The 21,975-nt window shown below is 44.2% G+C and overlaps 1 protein-coding gene across 2 annotated transcripts in view; it reads left to right on the forward strand.

Annotated features, from left to right (window-relative positions):
• The first annotated feature begins 409 nt into the window (after positions 1-409).
• The window catches only part of PTGIS (prostaglandin I2 synthase), a 52,722-nt gene continuing 31,156 nt past the window's right edge, over positions 410-21,975 (forward strand). The window contains exons 1-4 of one of the 2 annotated variants that reach the window (XM_060185600.1): positions 412-994; positions 8,543-8,696; positions 15,223-15,346; positions 17,329-17,507. In XM_060185600.1, the coding sequence (XP_060041583.1) occupies positions 15,317-15,346; positions 17,329-17,507 (209 nt within the window). In that variant the 5' untranslated portion in view covers positions 412-994; positions 8,543-8,696; positions 15,223-15,316. Of the gene's footprint in view, positions 995-8,542; positions 8,697-15,222; positions 15,347-17,328; positions 17,508-21,975 lie in introns of both variants that reach the window. The other variant, XM_007533207.3, reaches the window with a different exon arrangement.

Below are 21,975 nucleotides of genomic sequence, written 5' to 3' on the forward strand. Positions count from 1 at the left end.
TAGAATCAGACTTTCTGGATCCCAGCTCCACACTTTGCCCATCACCTCATGGACTCACACATACCACGCCTCCCCCATTTCAGTTCCCTTTCACCAGACAGTTTCATCAAGTCCTCACCACAACCCTGGAAGGAAACTACACTCACAGAGGCTATGTGGGGGTATAATGAGTGATGATTGGAGAACAAACCCGGAGTAAGGACAGGCCTTCCTAGGGGAGTTCAGGTCCACCCCAGCACACAGGGGTGGTTTCTTACAGAGCCCTTAACACTGAAGCCTCGAATAACAGTGCCAAGTGCTGCCAATAACTTTACAAGCACTGAGCTATCCCTTACAGCATCTGACTTGGGAATTCACAAAGGGGTGGGGAGGCTCTAAATCAGACTCATCCCAATACAACAAAAAGCTCAAGATCAGAGGGATGGAGTGAAGAAGGGGCTAGAATTAGGGAGCCTCTGCTTGGAAAGAACCCTTTAGCCCAGGCGCATGACACCCCCTCCTCTTCCACCACTTCAGTCTCTCATCTTCATTCCTGAACCATCCCCTTCCCCACACCCCCATTCCCTCATCCAACCCATAGCCCCACATCGCATACCCTCTCCCTTTCCCCTACTGCACCCCTCCCTGCCTGCTAGCCCCCTTTCTTCCCCTTCAACTCGCCTCTGTTCTCCCCTTCAGCCACATTTTCCACACGGGCCTGCCCGCCCTCATTTTCTGGCCCAGAGGTGAGGGCAGGGCTGAGGGGAGGGGGGTGTCCTGGAGACCGCCCTTGCTGGTCACCCCGGCGATCCGCGACCCCGCCCCCAGCCTCTGAACTGTGGTTGGGGTAGAGGAGCGAGCGAGAGCGGGCCGGGGCGGAGCGAGGCACCTGGAGGGACAGCTCTGCCAGTGCGCGCTCGGCCTCTGCCGCCCACCCGACCATGTCCTGGGCTCTGCTCCTGGGCCTCCTGGCTGCGCTGCTGCTGCTGCTGTTGCTCACTCGCCGGCGCTCGCGGTGAGTGGCCTCACCCGGCTGGGATCCCTCCCACCAGGGGCAGCCCTGAGCTGGAGCCCCCACACTCTCTAACCCTGCATCTTATCCCTTCACCCCCACCCCCAAGAGGTCCTCAGAGGTGAGAACCCGGCGCCCTGCACAAGGGGCTTGAGCGCTGCCCCCCCCCAGGGGCCCCATCAGAAAGGTCCCCAGCAGAGAAAGCGTAAAGTGGGGAGCTGGTTTGCTCCCCACTCGGCCTGGAGGAGCAGAACAGGAACCTGCGAAGGGGATTTCTTTGAGATCGTGGGGTCTGTGAACGGCAGTGAGTTGCGTGGACAGGTCTGTGTAAGCCCCGGGTGGAGGAGCCCACACCCCACCTTCAACTTCTATCTAGATCCAGCGCCAGATGGGTGCTCTCAGCAACCCTGTGGAATAGCCCTGCTCCTCACCGGGAGAAGGGAGAACTAAGACTGGGGAAGGCCTGTGCCCCAAGGGATGCCTTCAGAACAGCCCTCCAAACCCCTAGAAGAGAGGCGTGGGCTTTGTATTCCATCTGCCAGGGGAGAGGCTACTGCTCTGGCAAAGGGGTCTTTCTTTGCTGGAGACTCCACATTTTGGGCCCACTGGCTCAGATTCCTAGTCCCACAAGTTTTCTTTCTACCGTGGAGATCTGCTGTTCAAATGAAATAATAAGAAAAGGAAAGAAAATCTTAAACACTTTAATCAGGGGGGTGATCTAAGTTACTTTTCTTTCTTTCTTATATTTTATTTATTTTATTTTAATGAGAGCTATAGAAAGACAGAAACAAATGCTCATCCCATTTAACCACTCTTCTGGAGCTCCAGTTCCTGTATTCACCTGCTGATCACTTTGGAGGGAAATGTCCAGTCATTTTTTTTTTTTTAAGTACACTTAATTTTAGACCAGCTTTGCATTTACAGAGAAGTTGCTGGGAGATGACACAGTAGTAAAACACAGGATTTGCATATGTGAGCTGAGTGGTATCTCTCCACTCTTTCTCAAAAATAAATTAATCTTTTTATAAATGTTGTATACATACTACAAATAGTTCCAGACTACCCCAGTCTAGTTTCCATGACTGTAAACATTTTATATTATCATGGTATATTTTTCAAAACCAAAAAGCCAATATTTGTCTGTTATTACTAACCAATCTCTAGACTTTATTTATATTTCAGCAATCTTTCCATTAATGTTCTTTTTCTGTTCCAAGATACAATCTGGGGAACTTTATTGCTTTTAGTTGTCATATCCCATTGCCTCCCCAGCTGTTTTTAAAATTACTCTTAAAAACTCAGACATGGAGATAACTCAGGACTTTGTGTGTGTGCATGTGTGTAAACCAGTTTCTTAAAATTCCAGACATTTAGGGAATCTAAAAATATTTTATTTGTTTTATTTAAATGAAAGAGATATACTGAGAGAAAGATACATACCGAGAGAGATGAGAGCTTTACTCAGCTCTGGCTTATGGTGGTATAGGGGACTTTGGAGCCTCAGGCATTAAAGTATTTTCTCATAACCACTATGTTATCTCATCTTCCCCTTGGGAACTTTTTTTTAAAAGATTCATTTATGAAAAAGAGAAAACCACACCATCACTCTGGCATATGCAATGCTGGAGATTAAATCTGGAACCTTATGTTTGAGGATTCATTACCTTACCCACTGTGCCATCCATCTCCCAGGCCATAGCAACATTTTTTTTTTTTAATGAACTAGGAGTCTGCTGTTTAGGAAGGCATTTTAGAAATATATGGACGAGGCATTTTTAAAGATTTTTTTAAAACTTTATTCAATTTGATAGGACAGAGAGAAATTTAGTGGGAAAGAGGGAGGGAGGAGCAGACACCTGCAGCACTGCTTCACCACTTGTGAAGCTTTACCTACTGCAGGGAATTGGGGGCTTGAATCTGGGTCCTTGCACATGGTAACATGTGCACTTAACCGGGTGCACCACCAGCTGGTCCCCACAAATTTTTATTTTTTATTTATATTTTTAAATATTTATTTATCTTCCCTTTTGTTGCCCTTGTTCTTTTATTGTTGTATTGATGTCGTCGTTATTAGGACAGAGAGAAATGGAGAGAGGAGGGGAAGACAGAGAGAAGGAGAGAAAGATAGACACCTGCAGACCTGCTTCACCACTTTTGAAGCAACTCCCCTGCAGGTGGGGAACTGGGGGCTGGAACAGGGATCCTAACGCCAGTCCTTGCACTTGGGCCATGCACGCTTAACTCGCTGTGCTATTGCCCAACTCCTAACTTTTTATTTTTAAACAACATGTTCACTAGCTTTTCAAAGAATGAGATATGTGTGTGCGTGTGTGTGTGTGTGTGTGTGTGTGTGTGTGTTGTTTTTAACCAGTAGACATGGTTTCATATAAAATTTTAAACCACATATTCAGTTGTTTGCTTGGAAAGAAAAAGACAGTAAGTTTCCATGTTTTTTTAAAAATGAATTCCTCATGACGCCAACCTGACTTTCGTGGGCAGATGACCTCACCAGTGTGTCCTGGAACCCCACCTCTCCAGAGTTCTGCCCCACTAGGGAAAGAGAGGCAGACTAGGAGGATGGATCGACTTGCCAATGCCCATGTTCAGTGGGGAAGCAATTACAGAAGCCAGACCTTCCACCTTCTGCACCCCATAGTGATCCTGGGTCCGTGCTTCCAGAGGGATAAAGAATAGAAAAGCTTTCAAGGGAGGGGGTGGGATATGGGGTTCTGGTGGTGGGAATTATGTGGAATTATACCCCTCTTATTCTGTGGTCTTGTCAATATTTCCATTTTGTAAATAAATTTTTTAAAAAGTGAATTCATTTCTCTAACTTGTCAGGCTATTTGGACACTCTGCATTGAGATGTTTTCTGACTGTACATTTGCTTTTTTCACTCCAGATTTTAGTTATGACTTAAATCCATGTTGCTGATGTAGAGGTCTAATTCATTCTTTTCGTCTGTGAATAAGTGGCAGGTTTCTCTTTTTTAAATTTCAGTTCCTATTTTGTTTTCAGTGTTTTTTGGTATTTCAGACAAGGTGCTGTAGTTTTCCTGTGGGGATTTAGCGTGGGGAGGGCAGCCATTAAGGCGTCTGGAAGGCAGGATGCTATAATTGCTGGGTATATGGATATTCCTAGCTTTAGGAATATGAGTAAGTGTAGGTAATGAAGGGAAGTCTTAGAGACCTTGGGTAGACCTCCCAGGAGTCCTGATTTTGATTACCAGTCTCAGCAAGGGGGCCTTTGTGTTATCTACCCTCTTTTTAGAGGAGAGGGAACCTCAAGGCTCTGAGAAGTTATTTGCTCATGGTCAGCATGGATTAACAATCTGAACTATAGTTTTTAATGTCCAGGGAAAATGAATTCTTAGTTTTCTTACACATTGGATTTGAATGCCCAAGAGTCTTGTAACCACATGATAATAAGAAAATAAGAGACAAAGCTAAAACCAGAAGGTTTTTTAGGAAGGATAAATAATCAAGTGAGGATGCACCTGAGGCTGTATATCTGATAATCCAAAGACTGGGTCAAAGCAAGCTGGCTTTGCACCACCCACATCTCATTCCTTTCTCCTGACCAACCCGTAAGGCAATAACCATCATCTAGATCTTAAAACAGAGGTTTTAAAAGCTTAAGGGACCTCCTTAAGGGCAAAAGCATGCAGAAATTGTACTCCACAGCTCACAAGTCCCCAAATTCAAGATTCTCCAAACTGAAAAGACAGACAAATTGAAAGAAGCTCTGAGTCACACTATTTCAATCAGTTTGAAACTCTTTTGCTTTTACTTTATTTCCTTCCTTCCTCTCCTTCTTCTCCTCCTTCTCCTCCTCCTTCTTAACACATTATTCATCTCTGGCTTGTGTTAGTGCAGGAGATTGAACCTGAGACCTTGAAGCCACAGATATGAAAGTTGTTTGCATGATCGTTACGCTACCTCATCAGCCCTGTGACTCTTTTATCTTTCTTTACTATTTATTTGTCACCAGGGTTATCACTTGGGTTCAGTGCCTATACAACTCCACCACTACACCATTCCCTGCAACTTGTATTTTTCCCTTTTTTGGTAAAGGGTGAGAGACAGGAGAGAATATATATATGAGAGAGAGGGAGAGGGAGAGGGAGGGAGGGAGGGAGAAGGGAGAGAGAGAGAGAGAGAGACATTTGAAGTACTGCTCTACCACTTGTAAAGCTTCCCCTCTAGGGGTGGGGACCAGGGCTTGACCTGGGTCCTGGATCCTCAAGCATAGTAATATGTACTCTACTGGATAAACCATAACCTGGCCCCCTGGAACTTTTTTTAAAAATTTTTTATTTAAGAAAGGATTAATGAACAAAACCATAAGGTGGGAGGGGTACAACTCCACACAATTCCCACCACCCAATCTCCATAACCCACCCCCTCCCCTGATAGCTTTCCCATTCTCTATCCCTCTGGGAGCATGGACCCAGGGTCATTGAGGGTTGCAGAAGGTAGAAGGTCTAGCTTCTGTAATTGCTTCCCCGCTGAACATGGGCGTTGACTGGTCGGTCCATACTCCCAGTCTGCCTCTCTCTTTCCCTAGTAGGGTGTGTCTCTGGGGAAGCTGAGCTCCAGGATACATTGGTGGGGTCTTCAATCCAGGGAAGCCTGGCCAGCATCCTGGTGGCATCTGGAATCTGGTGATTGAAAAGAGAGTTAACATACAAAGCCAAACAAATTGTTGAGCACCCCTGGAACTTTTTTCCAGTTAAAATATTTTAAAATATAAAAAGTTTCAGCTATCCAGAAAAATGTGAAAAGGATAATATAAAAATCCCCAAGTACCCATCACATTGATTTGACAGTCATTAACATTTAAAAACATTCATAGCTATCATATCATCACTAGATATTTAAGAATACACTCCCTCTCCCCCAAGAAAAAAGGTAGTTGCAGTCCTTTTGCCCTGTCTGAGAATATAAAAAAGAATCCTTACTGTCATCTAGTTCTGAGTTCATCTTCAAACCTTTGCAACTGTAGCAAGGATTGCTAGACCCAGTTTGCTCACAGCTGACAGGGAATATTTTCTCCCGGGAGAAGTGAAGTCTGAGGCTGGGAATTTGGAATCTGATTCCTGTGCTCACTGAAACTATAGACTGGTTGGGGGGAGTGGTGGTGGCACACCTGTTGAGTGCACATGTTACAGGGTACAAGGACCCAGATTCAGGCTCCCCTGGGGGGGAAGCTTCACAAGCAGTGGAGCAGTGCTGCAAGTGTCTCTGTCTCTTCCTCACTATCTCTGTCTTCCCTCTCTATTTCACTCTGTCTCTATCCAAATAAATAAATAGAAAAAGGAAATCAGAAGAAACATTCTTTCTACTTCGGTGCCTAAGCCCCCATCTGTTCTCTGAGGTGCTTCATACAGCTGGTCTTCCATGCCCCCAGTCACTTCTCCAGGTCGAGCACAGGTGTGGCTGCTGCAGGAAGCATTGGGGGAACTCTCCTGGGTGAGATATCCCTAAAGGGATGGGGGTGGGGGAACCAGAGGCCACATCTGCCTCAAGTGAGGGTTTCTGGTCACTCAAGGGCAGATCTGGTGGTTCCCTACTGGATACAGAATCTCTCAGCATATATATTTTTGTCTTATTCCAACATGTACTAACAAGAGGTCACCAAATTGTGGTGACTGGGGTCAGTTGTGTACCACACAATACAAGGGTTGTACCACACAACTTCAGGGTTGTTGTCTTCTATGGGAAACAGGAGCAACATTTGCCTTGGCTTTAATGCAAGCCTTTGCTAATTTTGCCACAGTCTCCACAACAAAAAAGTCTTCAACAAAGAAGAGGCACCAAAGTAAAAGATATTTCTTCTTCATCATCACTAAACTTGGTCTATTGGTTTTTTTCCTCCTTGTGTTGAGAAACAAGTCATGGGCTGGGGAGAGTATAGGGGTTATATAAAATATTTTTCATGTCTGAGGCACCAAAGACCTCAAGTTCAATCCCAGCACCACCATAAATTGGAGCTTAGAGATGCTTAGGAGAAAAAAAAATCTTTATAGACACCTTTGTGCTTATCATAACAGGAAAGTAAAAACAATAGCAACATGGTGACATGCTTTGGGCACAATGGGAGGCAATGGGGAGGAGTGGGAGAAAGCAAGGGAGAGTCCAGACTAACGGTAAACAATCTACAGGTGAACCCCAGGGGAAGAAAGCAAAAAACTTTTTAAAAAAATTATTATTTATTTTCCCTTTTGTTGCCCTTGTTGTTTTGTTGTTGTAGTTGTTGTTGATGTTGTCATTGTTGGATAGGACAGAGAGAAATCGAGAAAGGAGGGGAAGACAGAGAGGGAGAGAGAGAGATAGACACCTGCAGATCTTCACCGCTTGTGAAGTGACTGTGAAGCGACTCCCTTGCAGGTGGGGAGGCAGGGGGCTTGAACCAGGATCCTTACTCCAGTCCTTGCGCTTTGCATCACATGCGCTTAACCCGCTGTGCTACCACCCGACTCCCAGTGAAAAACATTTTAAGAAAAGCTCAAGTTATTCCAACTCAGCAGGTTACTCCAACAATTATTAATAATTATTCCCTTTTCTCCCACCATTAAATCCTTTTGAAGCTTTGGGTCTTGAATTGAGTTGAAGCTACTGAGCAGGAAGGTGGAGCAGTGCACTAACATTACATAGCTAAATGAAGCAGCTTCTGTTTGGGGCAATCCAGAATGTGGACTATAAACCTGGGCTAGTTCCCTTAACCCTCTTAACAACTCTGTAACACAGATACTACTCACTGAGTACTGATTGTGTACAGGGTTCATTCTTCTGACCCATATTTATTAAGCACCTACTAAGCACCAGGTGCTAGAGACATTCTGGGTGCTGAGGTCAGCAAGTCCCTGTCCTCATGGAGCCTTGACCCAAGAGAAGCACAAAGGTGAGTGACATCCATCTTTGACACTCCATGGACTCACGAAGGGCTGAGTGGAAGGTGAAACCAGGACAGGCAGTAGGGTGGATGGTGGGTCTGGGAGCCAGTATTGAATAAGAACTTGAGGAATGAGGAATCCACGCAATGGAAAGTGAAGCTTCAAGGAAAGAATCAGAACAGCCTTCTTAGTATCTGAAGCAAGAAGGCAGTAAGTGGCCATGTGGGCAAAATCTGGGGATGGGAGGGTCCCAGGGCTTGGCAGTGCCTCAAAGCAGTGAAAGTGTCAGTGGGCAGGACTGAAAACCACAGACCTCAACTAGTAGTTCCTGTGACTCAACTAGTAGTTGAGTCAGCTTGGCATGTGACCTGTACATGAGTTGGATTCAGGGGCCATGGGCTAGAGGAGCCACTGGACCCATCAGGGGGCAGGCGCCTGGGCCCCCAGCTTCCTGCCTTTGTCTGGGCTAGGGACTTCTGAAAAAAGCAAGTTGCCAGAAATAATAGCTGGCTCCAGCAACAGTCAGGATAAAGGACAGGGAAAGGAAAGCCCTGTCAAGCCTGCAGGCATGTCTTAGGGGAAAATAGCAGGCCCTGCATTTGGGCAGCTTTTGCAACCCATGTCTCAGCTTACTCATCTGCAAATTGGGGTTACAGGCGCCCAAAGGAAGGTACCCTGGGACCAAGTTAACTTCAAAAGCAAGGATTCTTTATCCATATCTGCTGATTGAGAGCCTCAGATTCTCCATGGTGGGCCCTCAGACAAGTCGTGCTGTACCTCAGTTTCCTTTGCAGTAAAATGGACTTGATGGCAATAACTCCTTTTTCACACGACTAGAAGGTTCATTGATTTACTGGAGTAAAGTGCTTAGCATGGTACCTCACATGCAATCGGGGCTAAGTATGAACCATTACTGCCTAGCAAGGATAAATCTAGAAAAATATAAAGCACGGTGTCTGGCAGATAGCTGGTACTCAGATAACAGCTCGGGGAATCTCACTGGCTCTGCTTGTCAGACTTACCCCAGCTGCCCCCAGTGACATGTACCAGGCTTTTTTGTAACTCATTTCACCCTTGCCACAGTCTGATATTGTCCATTTTTATAGATGGGGAAGCTGAGGTTTGAGGCTGTTAAACAGCACTGCCAGCAAGATGCCAGGCTGGGGTTTGAAGCCAAGGAGCGTGGACTTATCATCTGCTTATCAACTGCTGGGGGCTGGGTGGGAGGATGGGGGTTGGCAAACAAACCCTCAGTCCTGGAAGCCCTCAGACCTGGGGGTGTCAGATGGAGACTATGGTCTCTGCTTCCACTATTATCATTTTCCTTTTTTCTTTTTTAAAGATTCATTAAAATTATCTTTATTTATTTATTTGGATAGAGACAGCCAGAAATCGAGAGGGGAGGGGTGATAGGGAGAGAGACAGAGAGACGCCTGCAGTCCTACTTCACTACTTGTGAAGCTTTCCCTTACAGGTGGGGAACCTAGGTCCTTGCCCACAGGAACATGTATGCTCAACCAGGTACACCACTGCCTGGTCCCTCCACCATTATCATTTTGTTGGGTGATCAGTCTTTATCCTCTGTTTTGATCTTTAAAAGCATAATAGGGAGTGGGGGTGGCATTGGGGACCCAGTGTCCTATGGCAGAGGGAGATGAGAATTTGGTGGTGGAAGGGGGGCAGTGCTTACTTGGTAAGTCAGTGCTCACTTGGTAGAGTGCATGTGTTACAATTTCAGGGACTCTGGTTCAAACCCCTGGTTCCCACCTGCAGGGAAGCAGTGAAGTAATCCTAAAGGTCTTGGTCTCTCTCTCCCTCTCCCTAGCTCCCTCTTCCCTCTCAGTTTCTCTAAAACAACAAGAGGATTTGGTGGTGGGTGAGGTGTGTAATACTGTCCCTGTGGCAACATCTGTATTGTAAATGAGCACGTCCTCAATAAAGTCTCTCTCTGTCTCTGTCTCTCTGTCTCTCTGTGTGTGTGTGTGTGTGTGTGTGTGTGTTTAAATAGAACACAAGCTTAATCACTTTCCAACCTTGAATGAACTCTCCAGTGGGTCCTCAACACACGTGGTATGAAAGCCGAGCTGATACATAGGGCACCTTCAGGGTCACCTCCCACCCCTCGGCCACACTTCCTCCACTCCAGCCAGACCAGTTCAATCTTGCAAACCTCCCAAAGAAGCTTCCACCTCAAGGCCTTTGCACTTGCAAATCCCTCTGTCTACAAAGCTCATCAGCTCAGTCTTCCTGTCTACTTTCTTCTCATCCTTTGGGTCTTTGCTCACATGGCACCTTCTCCAGGAGATACTCCCTTACTACCTTCTCCATTTTTTTTCCCTGACCAGAATACCAGTCTGGCTATAGGTGGAGCCAGGTTCATTCTTCTTGCATGCAAGTCCTCTGTGCTCTCTCTGTACTACCTCCCCAGCCCTGAACACCTTCTTTAAACTAGCTTCCTCCAACACCACTTATTTATTTATTTATTTATTTTCCCTATTGTTGCCCTTGTGCATTTTTTTTTGTTATTGTTGTTGTAGTTATTATTGTTGTTGTTACTGATGTCATCATTGTTAGATAGGACAGAGAGAAATGGAGAGAGGAGGGGAAGAGATGGGGAGAGAAAGATAGACACCTGCAGACCTGTTTCACCGCCTGTGAAGAGACTCCCTTGAAGGTGGCTATCTGGGGCCTCGAACCGGGGTTCTTACACTGGTCCTTGTGCTTCATGCCATGTGCACTTAACCTCCTATGCTATCGCCCAACTCCCCCACTTTATTTATTTTTTTAGAGAGATAGTTGGTATAGCTCTAAAATTCTCCTTTTTTTTTTTTTTTGAGAGAGAGAGGGACCATAGCACTACTCTGCTATTTTATTTGTTAATCTGGGTTAGAATCAGGGCCTCACACATGCAGAATCTTAAATCTACGGCTAAGCTGCCTCTCCTACCCCTAAAGTCCACTCTTTTAAAGTATGATTTTATGGGGTTTAGTATAATTCCAGGATTGCCCAGCTGACACCACCACTATCTAACTCCAGGATATTCTCATCACCCTTTGGAAGTCCCTCTCCATTCTTTACTCTGTAATTCCTGACAACCATTTATGTGCTTTCTATCTCTTAACTTGCCTCTTCTAGACATTCCATATTCATATGGCAAGTGGCTTTTTGTCTGACTCTTTCACTTAATGTGGTGATCTTGAGGTTTTTTTCACACTGTAACATGAATCAGTACTTCATTCCTTTTAATGGCTGAATAATGTGCTGTGGCATGGATTTGTCACATTTTGTGTATTGCTTCAGTCAGTACGCATTTCTGTTGCTTTTGCTTTTTGGCTAGTATAAATATTATAAATATTGATGCTCTAAGCAATAGTACATACATTTATAGATGAACATATGGTTAAAGTCTTTGGGGGTTATATCACTGGGTTGGATAGTGACTGCTAACCTTTGAGGAATAGCCAGGCTAGTTTTCGAAGCAGCTGCACTATTTTATATTCCCAACAGAAATGTGTGAGGCTTTCAGTTTTTCATATCTTTGTCAGTACCCACCCATTCTTCCATTCTCTCCCTTATTTTTTCTCTCCCTTCTTTCCTTCTTCCATTCTTCTCCTCCTCCTCCCTTCCCTTCCTCTTTCCCTGCAGCTTCCCTCCCTCTCTTTTTCCTTCCTTCCTTCCTTCCTTCCTTCCTTCCTTCCTTCCTTCCTTCCTACCCTCCTTCCTTTCTTCTTTCCCTCCTCCTCTTCCTCCTCCTCTTCTTCCTCTTTCTTCTCCTCTTTCTTCTAAGAATTATGGCCTTCTTAGTGTCCATAACACTGAGTAAAGTGTTTCCACATTGTGGTTCTGATTTACATTGTCTTCATTGACTAATAACTATGAGGATATTTTCATGAACTCACCAGCTATCTGTAGATTTTCTTTGGAGAATCGTCCATTCAAATCCTTTGTGAAATCATTTGTTTTGTCTTTGTTTGCTTGTTTTTGCGAACTACTTCTAAGTTCTCTGGTTCATAGTGGTGCTGGGGACTGAACCTGGAATTTTTGGTGCCTCAGGCATGAAAGACGTTTTACATAGCCATTACACTATCTCTCCCCAGCCCCTTTGGTACAGTCTTAAATTGTCTTTTCACGGGAGTTGGGCTGTAGCGCAGCGGGTTAAGCGCAGGTGGCGCAAAGCACAAGGACGGCATAAGGATCCCGGTTCAAACCCCGGCTCCCCACTTGCAGGGGAGTTGCTTCACAGGCGGTGAAGCAGGTCTGCAAGTGTCTATCTTTCTCTCCTCCTCTCTGTCTTCCCCTCCTCTCTCCATTTCTCTCTGTCCTATCCAACAATGACAACAACAATAATAACTACAACAATAAAACAACAAGGGCAACAAAAGGAGAATAAATAAATAAAATAAATATTTTAAAAAATTGTCTTTTCACTGTTAAGTTATATCTCTTCATCACACACATTGCTTTCTGAAATGATGGTGTTTTAGTTATCTCCCACTATTTGAATTTGAGCCCATGGGGGCCTTTGCTATATCTCACCCAGAACAGAGCTTGTTCATAGTTCAATTTAGTGAATGAATGAGGGATCTCATAGTGAGAGAAGATGCGATATTCACTCACTCAACAGATAGAATGTTCTCTATGTCCCTGGGGTTCTATGACCAAAACAGGAGTCCTAGCCTGAGTTTAAGAACCTACTAAGGCATCCCATCCTGAATTACCGTGAGTGTATGTGTTTAACCAGGTGTGCCACCGCCTGGCCCCAGGTCCATTTTATAAGCATAGTGTAGCTCTCCTGAGCTAACCATTTCCCTCATGGTGTGGCAGGGGTAGGAATGGGGAAGGAGGAGCTGAGATGTCTTTCTATGAAGTACTTGGCAACAGTGAGGTCCAGGATAAGTAAGTATAATGTAAGTTTGAGTGGTTACTTATTGCTTGCTGTGTAACAAGTTACCATCTACTTAACAGTATGAAACAATACCCACTGATCCACTCATCGATCCATCTCTCACAAGTCCAACACCAGGCAGCTAGATTGTCTGTTCAGGGTCATAAAGCTGAAATCAGATGTCTCCCAGACTGCTTTTCTCTTGAAAACTCCAGGGTAGAATCTGACCAGACTCACTTCCTTTTGGTTGTAGAAAGGTGATCATTTCCCTTCTTGCTGTCAGCCAGGGTTCACTCAGGGGTCCCAGAGGCCTGCATGTATTCCTTGCCCCTCCCCGCTTCAAAACCAACAACAGAGAAACTCCCTTGTGTTGACTTTCTCTCAAGATTTGAGTCTCTTTTGTCAGGAAGATCCTCATCCGTTGTAAGTCTTGTCTCCACCTATTAGGTCAGGTTTGATAAAAAGAATCATTCTTAAAGTTAGTGATACAATCCCTGCCCCCCCCCCCCAACCAGCGGGAGGGAGTGATTCAAGAGTTTGGGTCACTGAGAGCCATCTGTACATTCCATCCCCATAGCGCTAAGCTGCAAACATTGCTATTATCTACCCACAGGTGTGCTCTGCTCTCATAGATGATTCTGAACTTGAGTATCATGCACACAACTGCCCACCCCTGGCTGAGCTTGTATGCACCTGTGGGAACCTACGGACATAGGCCTGTGCTCTTGGATTCTGTATCTCTACATCAAGTATCTCAGTTTTCGAGCTGGTAGAGGGCAGCCAGGAATCAACAATAAGATTATTCTTCCTATTGCTTTCTGTCATTCTGCTGTGTTCCCATTTCCCTACCTGTCTCTGTGGACATGTCAGGAAAGATGACCAGATCCCTGGTCCTCACTGGCTTAGGTTAGAAAACTTTGTCCTTGTACTGCTTGGTTCTCCCACCCACAGAGAAATTGAATTAGACCCCATAGTAGGTATCAATATCAAGCGGTCCCCAGCTTCTGCTCTCACTCTCTTCAATCCAGTCTCTATTCAACAGCCAAAAGGATTGACAAAAACCCAAATGAAGTCATGTCCCTCCTCTACTTCAAATGATCCTGTGACTCATACACACACTCAGATAAAAGGCCAAAGTCCTCATGAAGCTGCCTGTTAAGCCTTGATGGTGGCCTCCATTCATGCTCTGACCTCAGATTCCACTTAAAAAATTTTTTTTAATACTGGTTTAATAATGATTATCAAGATTGTAAGATAACAGGGGTACAATTCCACACAGTTCCCACCACCAGTGTTCCATGCCTTATCCTCTCCACTGGAAGCTTCTCTATTCTTTATCCCTCTGAGAGTATGGATCAAAATTCTTTATGGGATGCAGAAGGTGGAAGGTCTGGCTTCTGTAATTGCTTCTGCACTGGACATGGACATTGGCAGGTTAATCCATATCCCCATCCAGTTTCTCTCTTTTCCTAATGGGGCAGGGCTCTGGAGAGGTGAGGTTCCAAGACACATGGGTGAGGTTATCTGCCCAGGGACATCAAGTTAGCATCATAGTTGGTACCCGCAACTTGGTGACTGAAAGTCATTAAGATATAAAGAAGGACAAATTGTTTAATAAACAGGAACCCAAAGGTAGGAATAGAGCAGATGAAATTAAGGATCTTCATGTGGGAAGAAGCTAGGAAGTTTGAGTATGTTCGCAAGTGCCTGTTACTTTAGTAAATTTTTTGCCTGAGCCTGATAGCTAACATGCATGTGGACTAAAAATATTGTCTGGGAAGATGGTGTCAGAGTTGAAACTAGAACTAGAAAGTTGGATTAGGACAGAGAGCAGCTCCCATGCATTAGGAAAGTATATAAATACCATTAACTTTTAACCCCATCAGTCTGACCCAGGGCCCATATGTATTCATATTTAGCACAGACGCCTGTGTAACCTTAGATGGTTTTAATAAGATTTATTCCACTACCTAGAGGTGGGGAAAAGAAAGCAAGAAGAGAGAACCAAAATATCACTCTAGGATATACAGTGCTAGGGATTGAAATCAGGATTTAATGTTTTCAAATCCAATGTTTCACCCACTTAGTAACCTTTTTGGCTACAATTTCTTCTTCTTTTTTTTAAATTAAAATACTTTTGAGAGAGAATATAAAAGAATAGGACATTGTTCTACCATTAAATGCAAAACCCAAGATCTCACCATGCCAGGTGTGTGCTCGCTTGCTGAGCCACCTGTCTGGCCCCAGTTTTCACTACTTCATGTTCCCTCCAATTTAGCTGCACTTGCCTTCTTACTGTTCTTTGAACACAGCAGGTGTGCCCCTCAGATGTCTCTTTAGGAAGCCTGCTGTGCACTCACCGTTGACACCACACCCCATGCCCTATACTCCTATGCCTTTTGTTCTCTTTCCTGCTTTTTCAAATGGTGACGAGTGCTGTGGCTTTTGCAGGCGACCTGGTGAGCCTCCCCTGGATGTGGGCAGTATCCCTTGGCTGGGTTATGCCTTGGAGTTTGGAAAAGATGCTGCCAGCTTCCTCACTAGGATGAAGAAGAAGCATGGTGATATCTTTACTGTAAGTGACTCTGTGACTTTTGTGAGGGAAGGGGTGAGCAGCTGGGCCCGTCTTACCTGGTGTTCACTGATTTCTTCCACATCCATCTGTGCACTATCCCACCCACTCAACATTCATCCAGTGTTCCAACCAGCTTCCTGTCCATATTTGTAATTACAGTGCTTATTTAACATCCATTCTTTCATTTTTTAGGTATCTTCCCCACACTGAAGTGTAGAATCAGTTAATATTTGTGCATTCATCCACCTGATCTCTATCCATTCATTCTGTTTCCATCTACTTAGTATTCACCCATCCCCCGCCCACCCTCCCATCCATGTAGCATCTATCCTTCTACCTATCCACCAATATATTAAGTAGTTTCCTTCCATCCAACTGTCCAATCAACATTCATTCATATATTCTGTTTCCAACAAATCTCCATCTTTATACTTCTATATCTATCTTTCTACTTACCTACCCAACATCTGTAGATGTTTACCCATGTAACTATCATGTATCTTCCATCTGTCAACAATTTGTCTAGTCTTCTTCTATTCCTATACTTAACATTCAACTAACTTTCAGTCATGTTAAGTTTTTACCAACTTTCATTCTTCTATCTCAATACCCCTCTATCTGTCTTATTCAGCATTCAGTTATCTGTCCATTCTACAATCAACATATGTCCACTTGATATGAATCTATTTATATATGTATCTCTGTCCATTCTACAATCAACATATGTCCACTTGATATGAATCTATTTATATATGTATCTCTACACCCATCCACCATCTGTGTATATGTCCAACTTCCATCCATACAACATATACTTTTCAATTTATTTAACTGGTATCTTCTTCTTTCACCTGTGCATTAAACTCTCATCACCACTGTCTTCCAAACAACCTGTAGCCACTTAGTCCACCTGCCTTGTCATCTAATACACACCCGCTGATGTCTTCTTTTGGTGATTTTCCCAGATAACTATACTTCAACAGAATTCTTTCTTATATATTAAATTGATTTTTACATAAAATAATTTCATTAATGTGACTCCAGACTACACTTTGAAAACAAGACCATGGTAGAGAGTAATTAGAATTGTGTGATGGTTTTTACAGACATCTGAGGAAAACTGTCTCTACCCTTGTAAGCTGAAAGAGTAAAGCTTTTTAATGCTGCTTCCTTTCCTTTTTATGAAACATCACAGTCTATGGCCATACCACCCTGAACACACCTGATCTTGTCTGAAACATGCCACACACAAGGTCAGCCCCTCAACGAAGTAGGAACTGCTTGGACATTCACTAGAATTTACTCAACAACATTCATCCATTTAACAATCCTTCCTCAAGCCCAGTCTATCCACAACCAAGTTGTTAGTTTGCCCAACAATATCCATCTGTCCATCCCCTCCTTCCCTCCCTCCCTTCCTTTCTTTTTTTTTTTTTTTTTACGTTTCTACTTCTTCTTCCTTTTTTTTTTTTTTTTACATGCATAACATTCCCCAGATTCCCATTTAACAATACAACCCCCACTATTTCATTCATCATTTTTCATGGACCTGTATTCTCCCCACCCACCCACCCCACCCCACCTCCCTTCCTTTCAATCCATCCATCTGCTGCTATGTTTGAGCAAAATTTCACTTGTTTTCGGGAGATAAGGCAAAACCAAGATAACCATAGCTTGTGCTTAAAAGTGAGGCAGTTAAAGGTATGCTCTTTGGCTCAAAGTGTCACTGAATTCCAATTCTAGCTCTTTCTCTTCTTAGCTGTGTGATCCTGGGCACATTACATGCCTTCTCTGAACCTCACTTTTCAGTTGTAAATGGGCAAATTGTAGTCCCTACCAAGTGGTTATGAGGTATAGATCTGTGAACACTGTCCACTGCATACCTGGTGGGGCCAGTACCAGCACATGGTAAACCTTTGACCACTGAGAGCTGCCTCAGTTGATCACAGAACTCCTTACTTCACCCTTCCTGGTTTCCACAGGTGCTGGTGGGAGGCAGGTATGTTACTGTCATTTTGGACCCACACTCCTATGATGCGGTGGTGTGGGAGCCTCGCACCAAGCTGGACTTCCATTCCTATGCTGTCTTCCTCATGGAGAGGATTTTCAATGTTCAACTTCCACATTACAACCCTAATGATGAAAAGGCCAAGATGAAACCGTGAGTGGCTGAAAATGGTACTTGTGGGTGAACTAGGATGGACAATTTACCTCTCTCTATCTGTATAACCACAGTCCATGTGAACTGTACTTGTCTCAATAAATACATTTGGTTTACAGAAGGTAAATAAATCCCCACCTGCAGGGGAAAAGCTTTATGAGTGTTGAAGCAGGTATCTCCGTCTCTCCCTCTCTATTCCCCTTCCCGATCAATTTCTTTCTGTCCTATCAAATAAAAAAAATAGCTTTAAAAAATGAAGATAAGTAAAAGAAACTGAAACAATCTGAAATCTTTGGGCTAAAGAGGGTCTTTTTATTTCTTAGGAGAAAACTGATTTTAGTAGGAAGATACCAGAATTTGGCCTGACCAGACTTAGGTCTAAACTTCAGCTCCACCACTTCCTAGTTTTGTGACTTTAGATAAGTCACTTGCCTTCTCTGAGCCTTTGTTTCCTCATCTGTAAAAGGAAGGGAGGTGACAGGGGTGATGGATGTTATTTAGTTCATACTCTGTGTCAGGCTTTGTGTATGACTCATTAGCTTTTGCAGCAACATTGAAGGTTGAGTGGATTATAGCCCCCCCTTCTTTATAGATGACACCCTAGGGCTCAGATAAGAGACTTGTAACAAGTGACACAGATGGAAATTATGCAGGTCTCGAAACATCAAAAACACCTAGATCAATGAGAGGACACGTGGCCACATTTGCTATGCATTCATTCTTCACACATCTGAGAACCTACTAAACACTGACCACTGTTCTAGATGTAGGGGTGCAGAATAAGGCCAGCTATCATTTAAATTCATCTATCATATACCATGAGTTTGCTAGACACACTTTCTTCCCTGTGCAATAGCCTCAAGAGGTATATTTTTATATCTTTAATTTACAGATGAAAAAAATGGAAGCTCAGAGGAGCGAAGTAACTTCTTCAAGATTTACTGATAGTCAGTGACAGAACTGGGATTTGAACCCATGTCTGCAAACTCCACAGTCTATTCTCCATGAGACTGAGGAAATAAGACTGTGACTGTGTTTTTTACTCCCCAGTGAATTCACATAGTGTTTACATAGCCTGGTGGTAATCTCTAATGATCTGTCTCCTGGAAGAGCATTCTCCTTGAATTAGGGGTTGTAACGAATTGAATTTTGCAGATCTACTGAAACTGAGGAAGACAAGCCGATGAAGTGAACACTAATGAAAGTCATGCCCAGTCTCACCTTGACTTTCTAGAATAGCTTCTAGAAGTATTTCTGAGTTTGAGCATCCTGAACCCACCACTTCAGGGAAGTTACAGGGTATCACTAGCAATAGGTGTCCATAGTTCCCTGCATCCTCTTCTATTTAGCCAGGGCTCAGCTTTCCTGGTTTAAGATATGCCCAGGAACTTCTGGGAATTTCTCACAACTATTATGATATCTTCTGGACATGGCTGCTATATATGTTTAGAGAAGTTGTCTTTATTGAGGATGAATATTGGGACCCTGTCAGGAGAAACAGTTTGGTCAGGGCCAGTTGATATGCCAGTTCACATTTATTGAACATGTCTAGGCACCATGTTAATTTAAGTAAAGCCTGTTACATACATTATCCCATGTGAGTCAAGTCTCTTTTGTTTCCAGTTTGAAAGTTCAAAAATTTCTGTGACTTGAGAGTTCATGAAATCTCCCTCTGGAGATTCTCTCATGTTGAATTATCCAAGTACCCAACAGCTCAGCTTAAAAGAATCTGTCCTATTTCCAAACAGCAGGTGGCAACGAAGAACTACAGTGCCTACTTGGCACACTAGCATTTTCTTGCCATGTCCACAAGGTGTGGACTGTTGAACACCAGCTCTGTACCATCCAGTGGACCTTATCCAGTTGCTCTAACGGTGCCCTTTCTGGTCTAGATCCCAGCAAAAGTGCAGAGGGGTCTTAACTTTAGATATAGAATCCCACCTTTCTTGGCTTCTAGTAATACCTCAGTCCTGGCTGATTGCTGAATGTGGATCATGGAGACTTTATCTTCAGCTGTATGGCCACCCAGAGTAGGTGCTTTCTTCATACTCTGAGACACACCAAATGAGAACACATCACAGATGCCCTAAATCCTCATACTGAGTTACTCAGGGTCCTGTCTAACTAGCAGTCCTTGGTCAGTGGACACTTGGGCTATCCAAACTGTTGTTAAATTTTTCGGAGGCTCTTGCCGGCCGGCTTGCTTCACAGCGGGTAACAGAGACGCGGAGACAACGGCTGGGCAGGGAAGCTGTATTTCTTTATTCAGAAACAACGATTCATAAACTAAGACAAACTAATCACCAAACAGAACTCTGCTGTCTCTTTGCGGCGGCACAAACACTCTCTCTTACTCTTGAACTCAGGAACTCTCCAACTCTGGAACTCTGGAACTCTACTCTGGAACTCAGGAACTCTCGAACTCTCATACTTGGGAACCCTCTGAAACTCTGGCACACTGGAACTCTCTCTTACTCTGTAACCCTGAAATTCTCAAACTCAGGAACTCAGGAACTCTGTCACTCTCGAACTCAGGAACCCTCTCCCGGGGTTCCTTGGGGCGGGGCCAAGCAGGCCCGCGAAATTAATAGGACTGATCCAATTCTCTTGGCGGGGGAGGGCTAGAACAAACCAATGTAAAGCATACGACAATTCCCCCTTTTCTTTTTAACTAAATGGCTACAGTATCAAGGGTGTGGGGTGAACAGAAACCTATATCGTACAGGCATTTTTTAAAAAAGAAACTGGCACAAACTAAACTTTATCAGCTTAAAAAAAAACATTTCTTGCCTCTGGGGGGCGTACTTTCTTCGACGGGCATTTGCATGGGGGCAGGGAACGGCCTAGAGTCCCAAAGGCAGCTGGCTGCAACTTACTATGAAACAAAACTTGTTATTAGCATATCTACTGCACGATCCAACGTTTCTAATAGAGAAGGAATTTGAGACTTTTACATATCAACAATGTCTTTTAACCTTTTGTTACACCCATTCAAGATGGAGACACACCCTAGGTGTGGGCCGGAGAGGAAACCTCAGGCATGAGAATAATTAGCATAGCCATTGTGCGATCTACCATTTCTAATAGAGAAGGTAGTGTTTTACATATCAACAAGTCTATTTAACCTTTTGTTTAGACTAACTTAGTTAAAATATATTGATTGTTAGCTAATTTTTACCTTAGACTTTAAATGTAAGTTAATTTTATCTTTATGAGAATTACATTGAAAACCTTTTTCATTTAACTTTGACTAGTAAGAATTTAGCCTTAAAGCTACTGTTTACCAAACTTTAAACATACACATAAACATGGTCATTAATACACAAGGAGAGAAACCTTTGTTACGAAGACATGTCATTTTAAACACGAATTTAAATCTGTACTGTCTTAGTTGTTGGAGGGGGGGTTCACCATCCGGAGGTGGCTTCCCGCGCAGCTTCACTTTTAGGAATTGCAGGTTGCGATCTCTGCACAAATCTCTGCATACTCCAGCTTGTCTGCCTTCAGACCGGACCGGCGGCTGGAGATCTCGTGTGCCCAGTTTCGGCAGGGAGCCCGGGGGTCCGGGAGGCCCGGGATGGTTCCAGAATTCATAGAAAGAGGGCAGGCCGGCCAGTTTTGCAGAAGGCGTGGGCCTAGGTTCCCAGGGGTGGCGGCCATGATGGGCTGCCGTTTGTTGTTAAAATTTCAGAGCTCCTGCCGGCCGGGCTAGCTTCACGGGCGGGTAACAGAGACACGGAGACAACGGCTGGGCAGGGAAGCTGTATTTCTTTATTCAGAAACAACGATTCATAAACTAAGACAAACTAATCACCAAACAGAACTCTGCTGTCTCTTTGCGGCGGCACAAACACTCTCTCTTACTCTTGAACTCAGGAACTCTCCAACTCTGGAACTCTGGAACTCTACTCTGGAACTCAGGAACTCTCGAATTCTCGTACTTGGGAACCCTCTGAAACTCTGGCACACTGGAACTCTCTCTTACTCTGTAACCCTGAAATTCTCGAACTCAGGAACTCAGGAACTCTGTCACTCTCGAACTCAGGAACCCTCTCCCGGGGTTCCTTGGGGCGGGGCCAAGCAGGCCCGCGAAATTAATAGGACTGATCCAATTCTCTTGGCAGGGGAGGGCTAGAACAAACCAATGTAAATGGAGACTTTATCTTCAGCTGTATGGCCACCCAGAGTAGGTGCTTTCTTCATACTCTGAGACACACCAAATGAGAACAGATCACAGATGCCCTAAATCCTCTTACTGAGTTACTCAGGGTACTGTCTAACTAGCAGTCCTTGGTCAGTGGACACTTGGGCTATCCAAACTGGTGTCCCTTTGGATCTCAAGGGCTGGCTTCTTAACTTTTCCCTCTTGCAGAAGTTTGTGCATTCCTTTTCCAGTGTGTGTCCAAGAAAAAATGGCTATCATGGCTAGGAGCTGGGCAGATCAGGGGTTCAGCTCTAGCTTGATCAC

Source organism: Erinaceus europaeus, chromosome 1, assembly GCF_950295315.1.
Source record: "Erinaceus europaeus chromosome 1, mEriEur2.1, whole genome shotgun sequence".
NCBI classification, from domain to species: Eukaryota; Metazoa; Chordata; class Mammalia; order Eulipotyphla; family Erinaceidae; genus Erinaceus; species Erinaceus europaeus.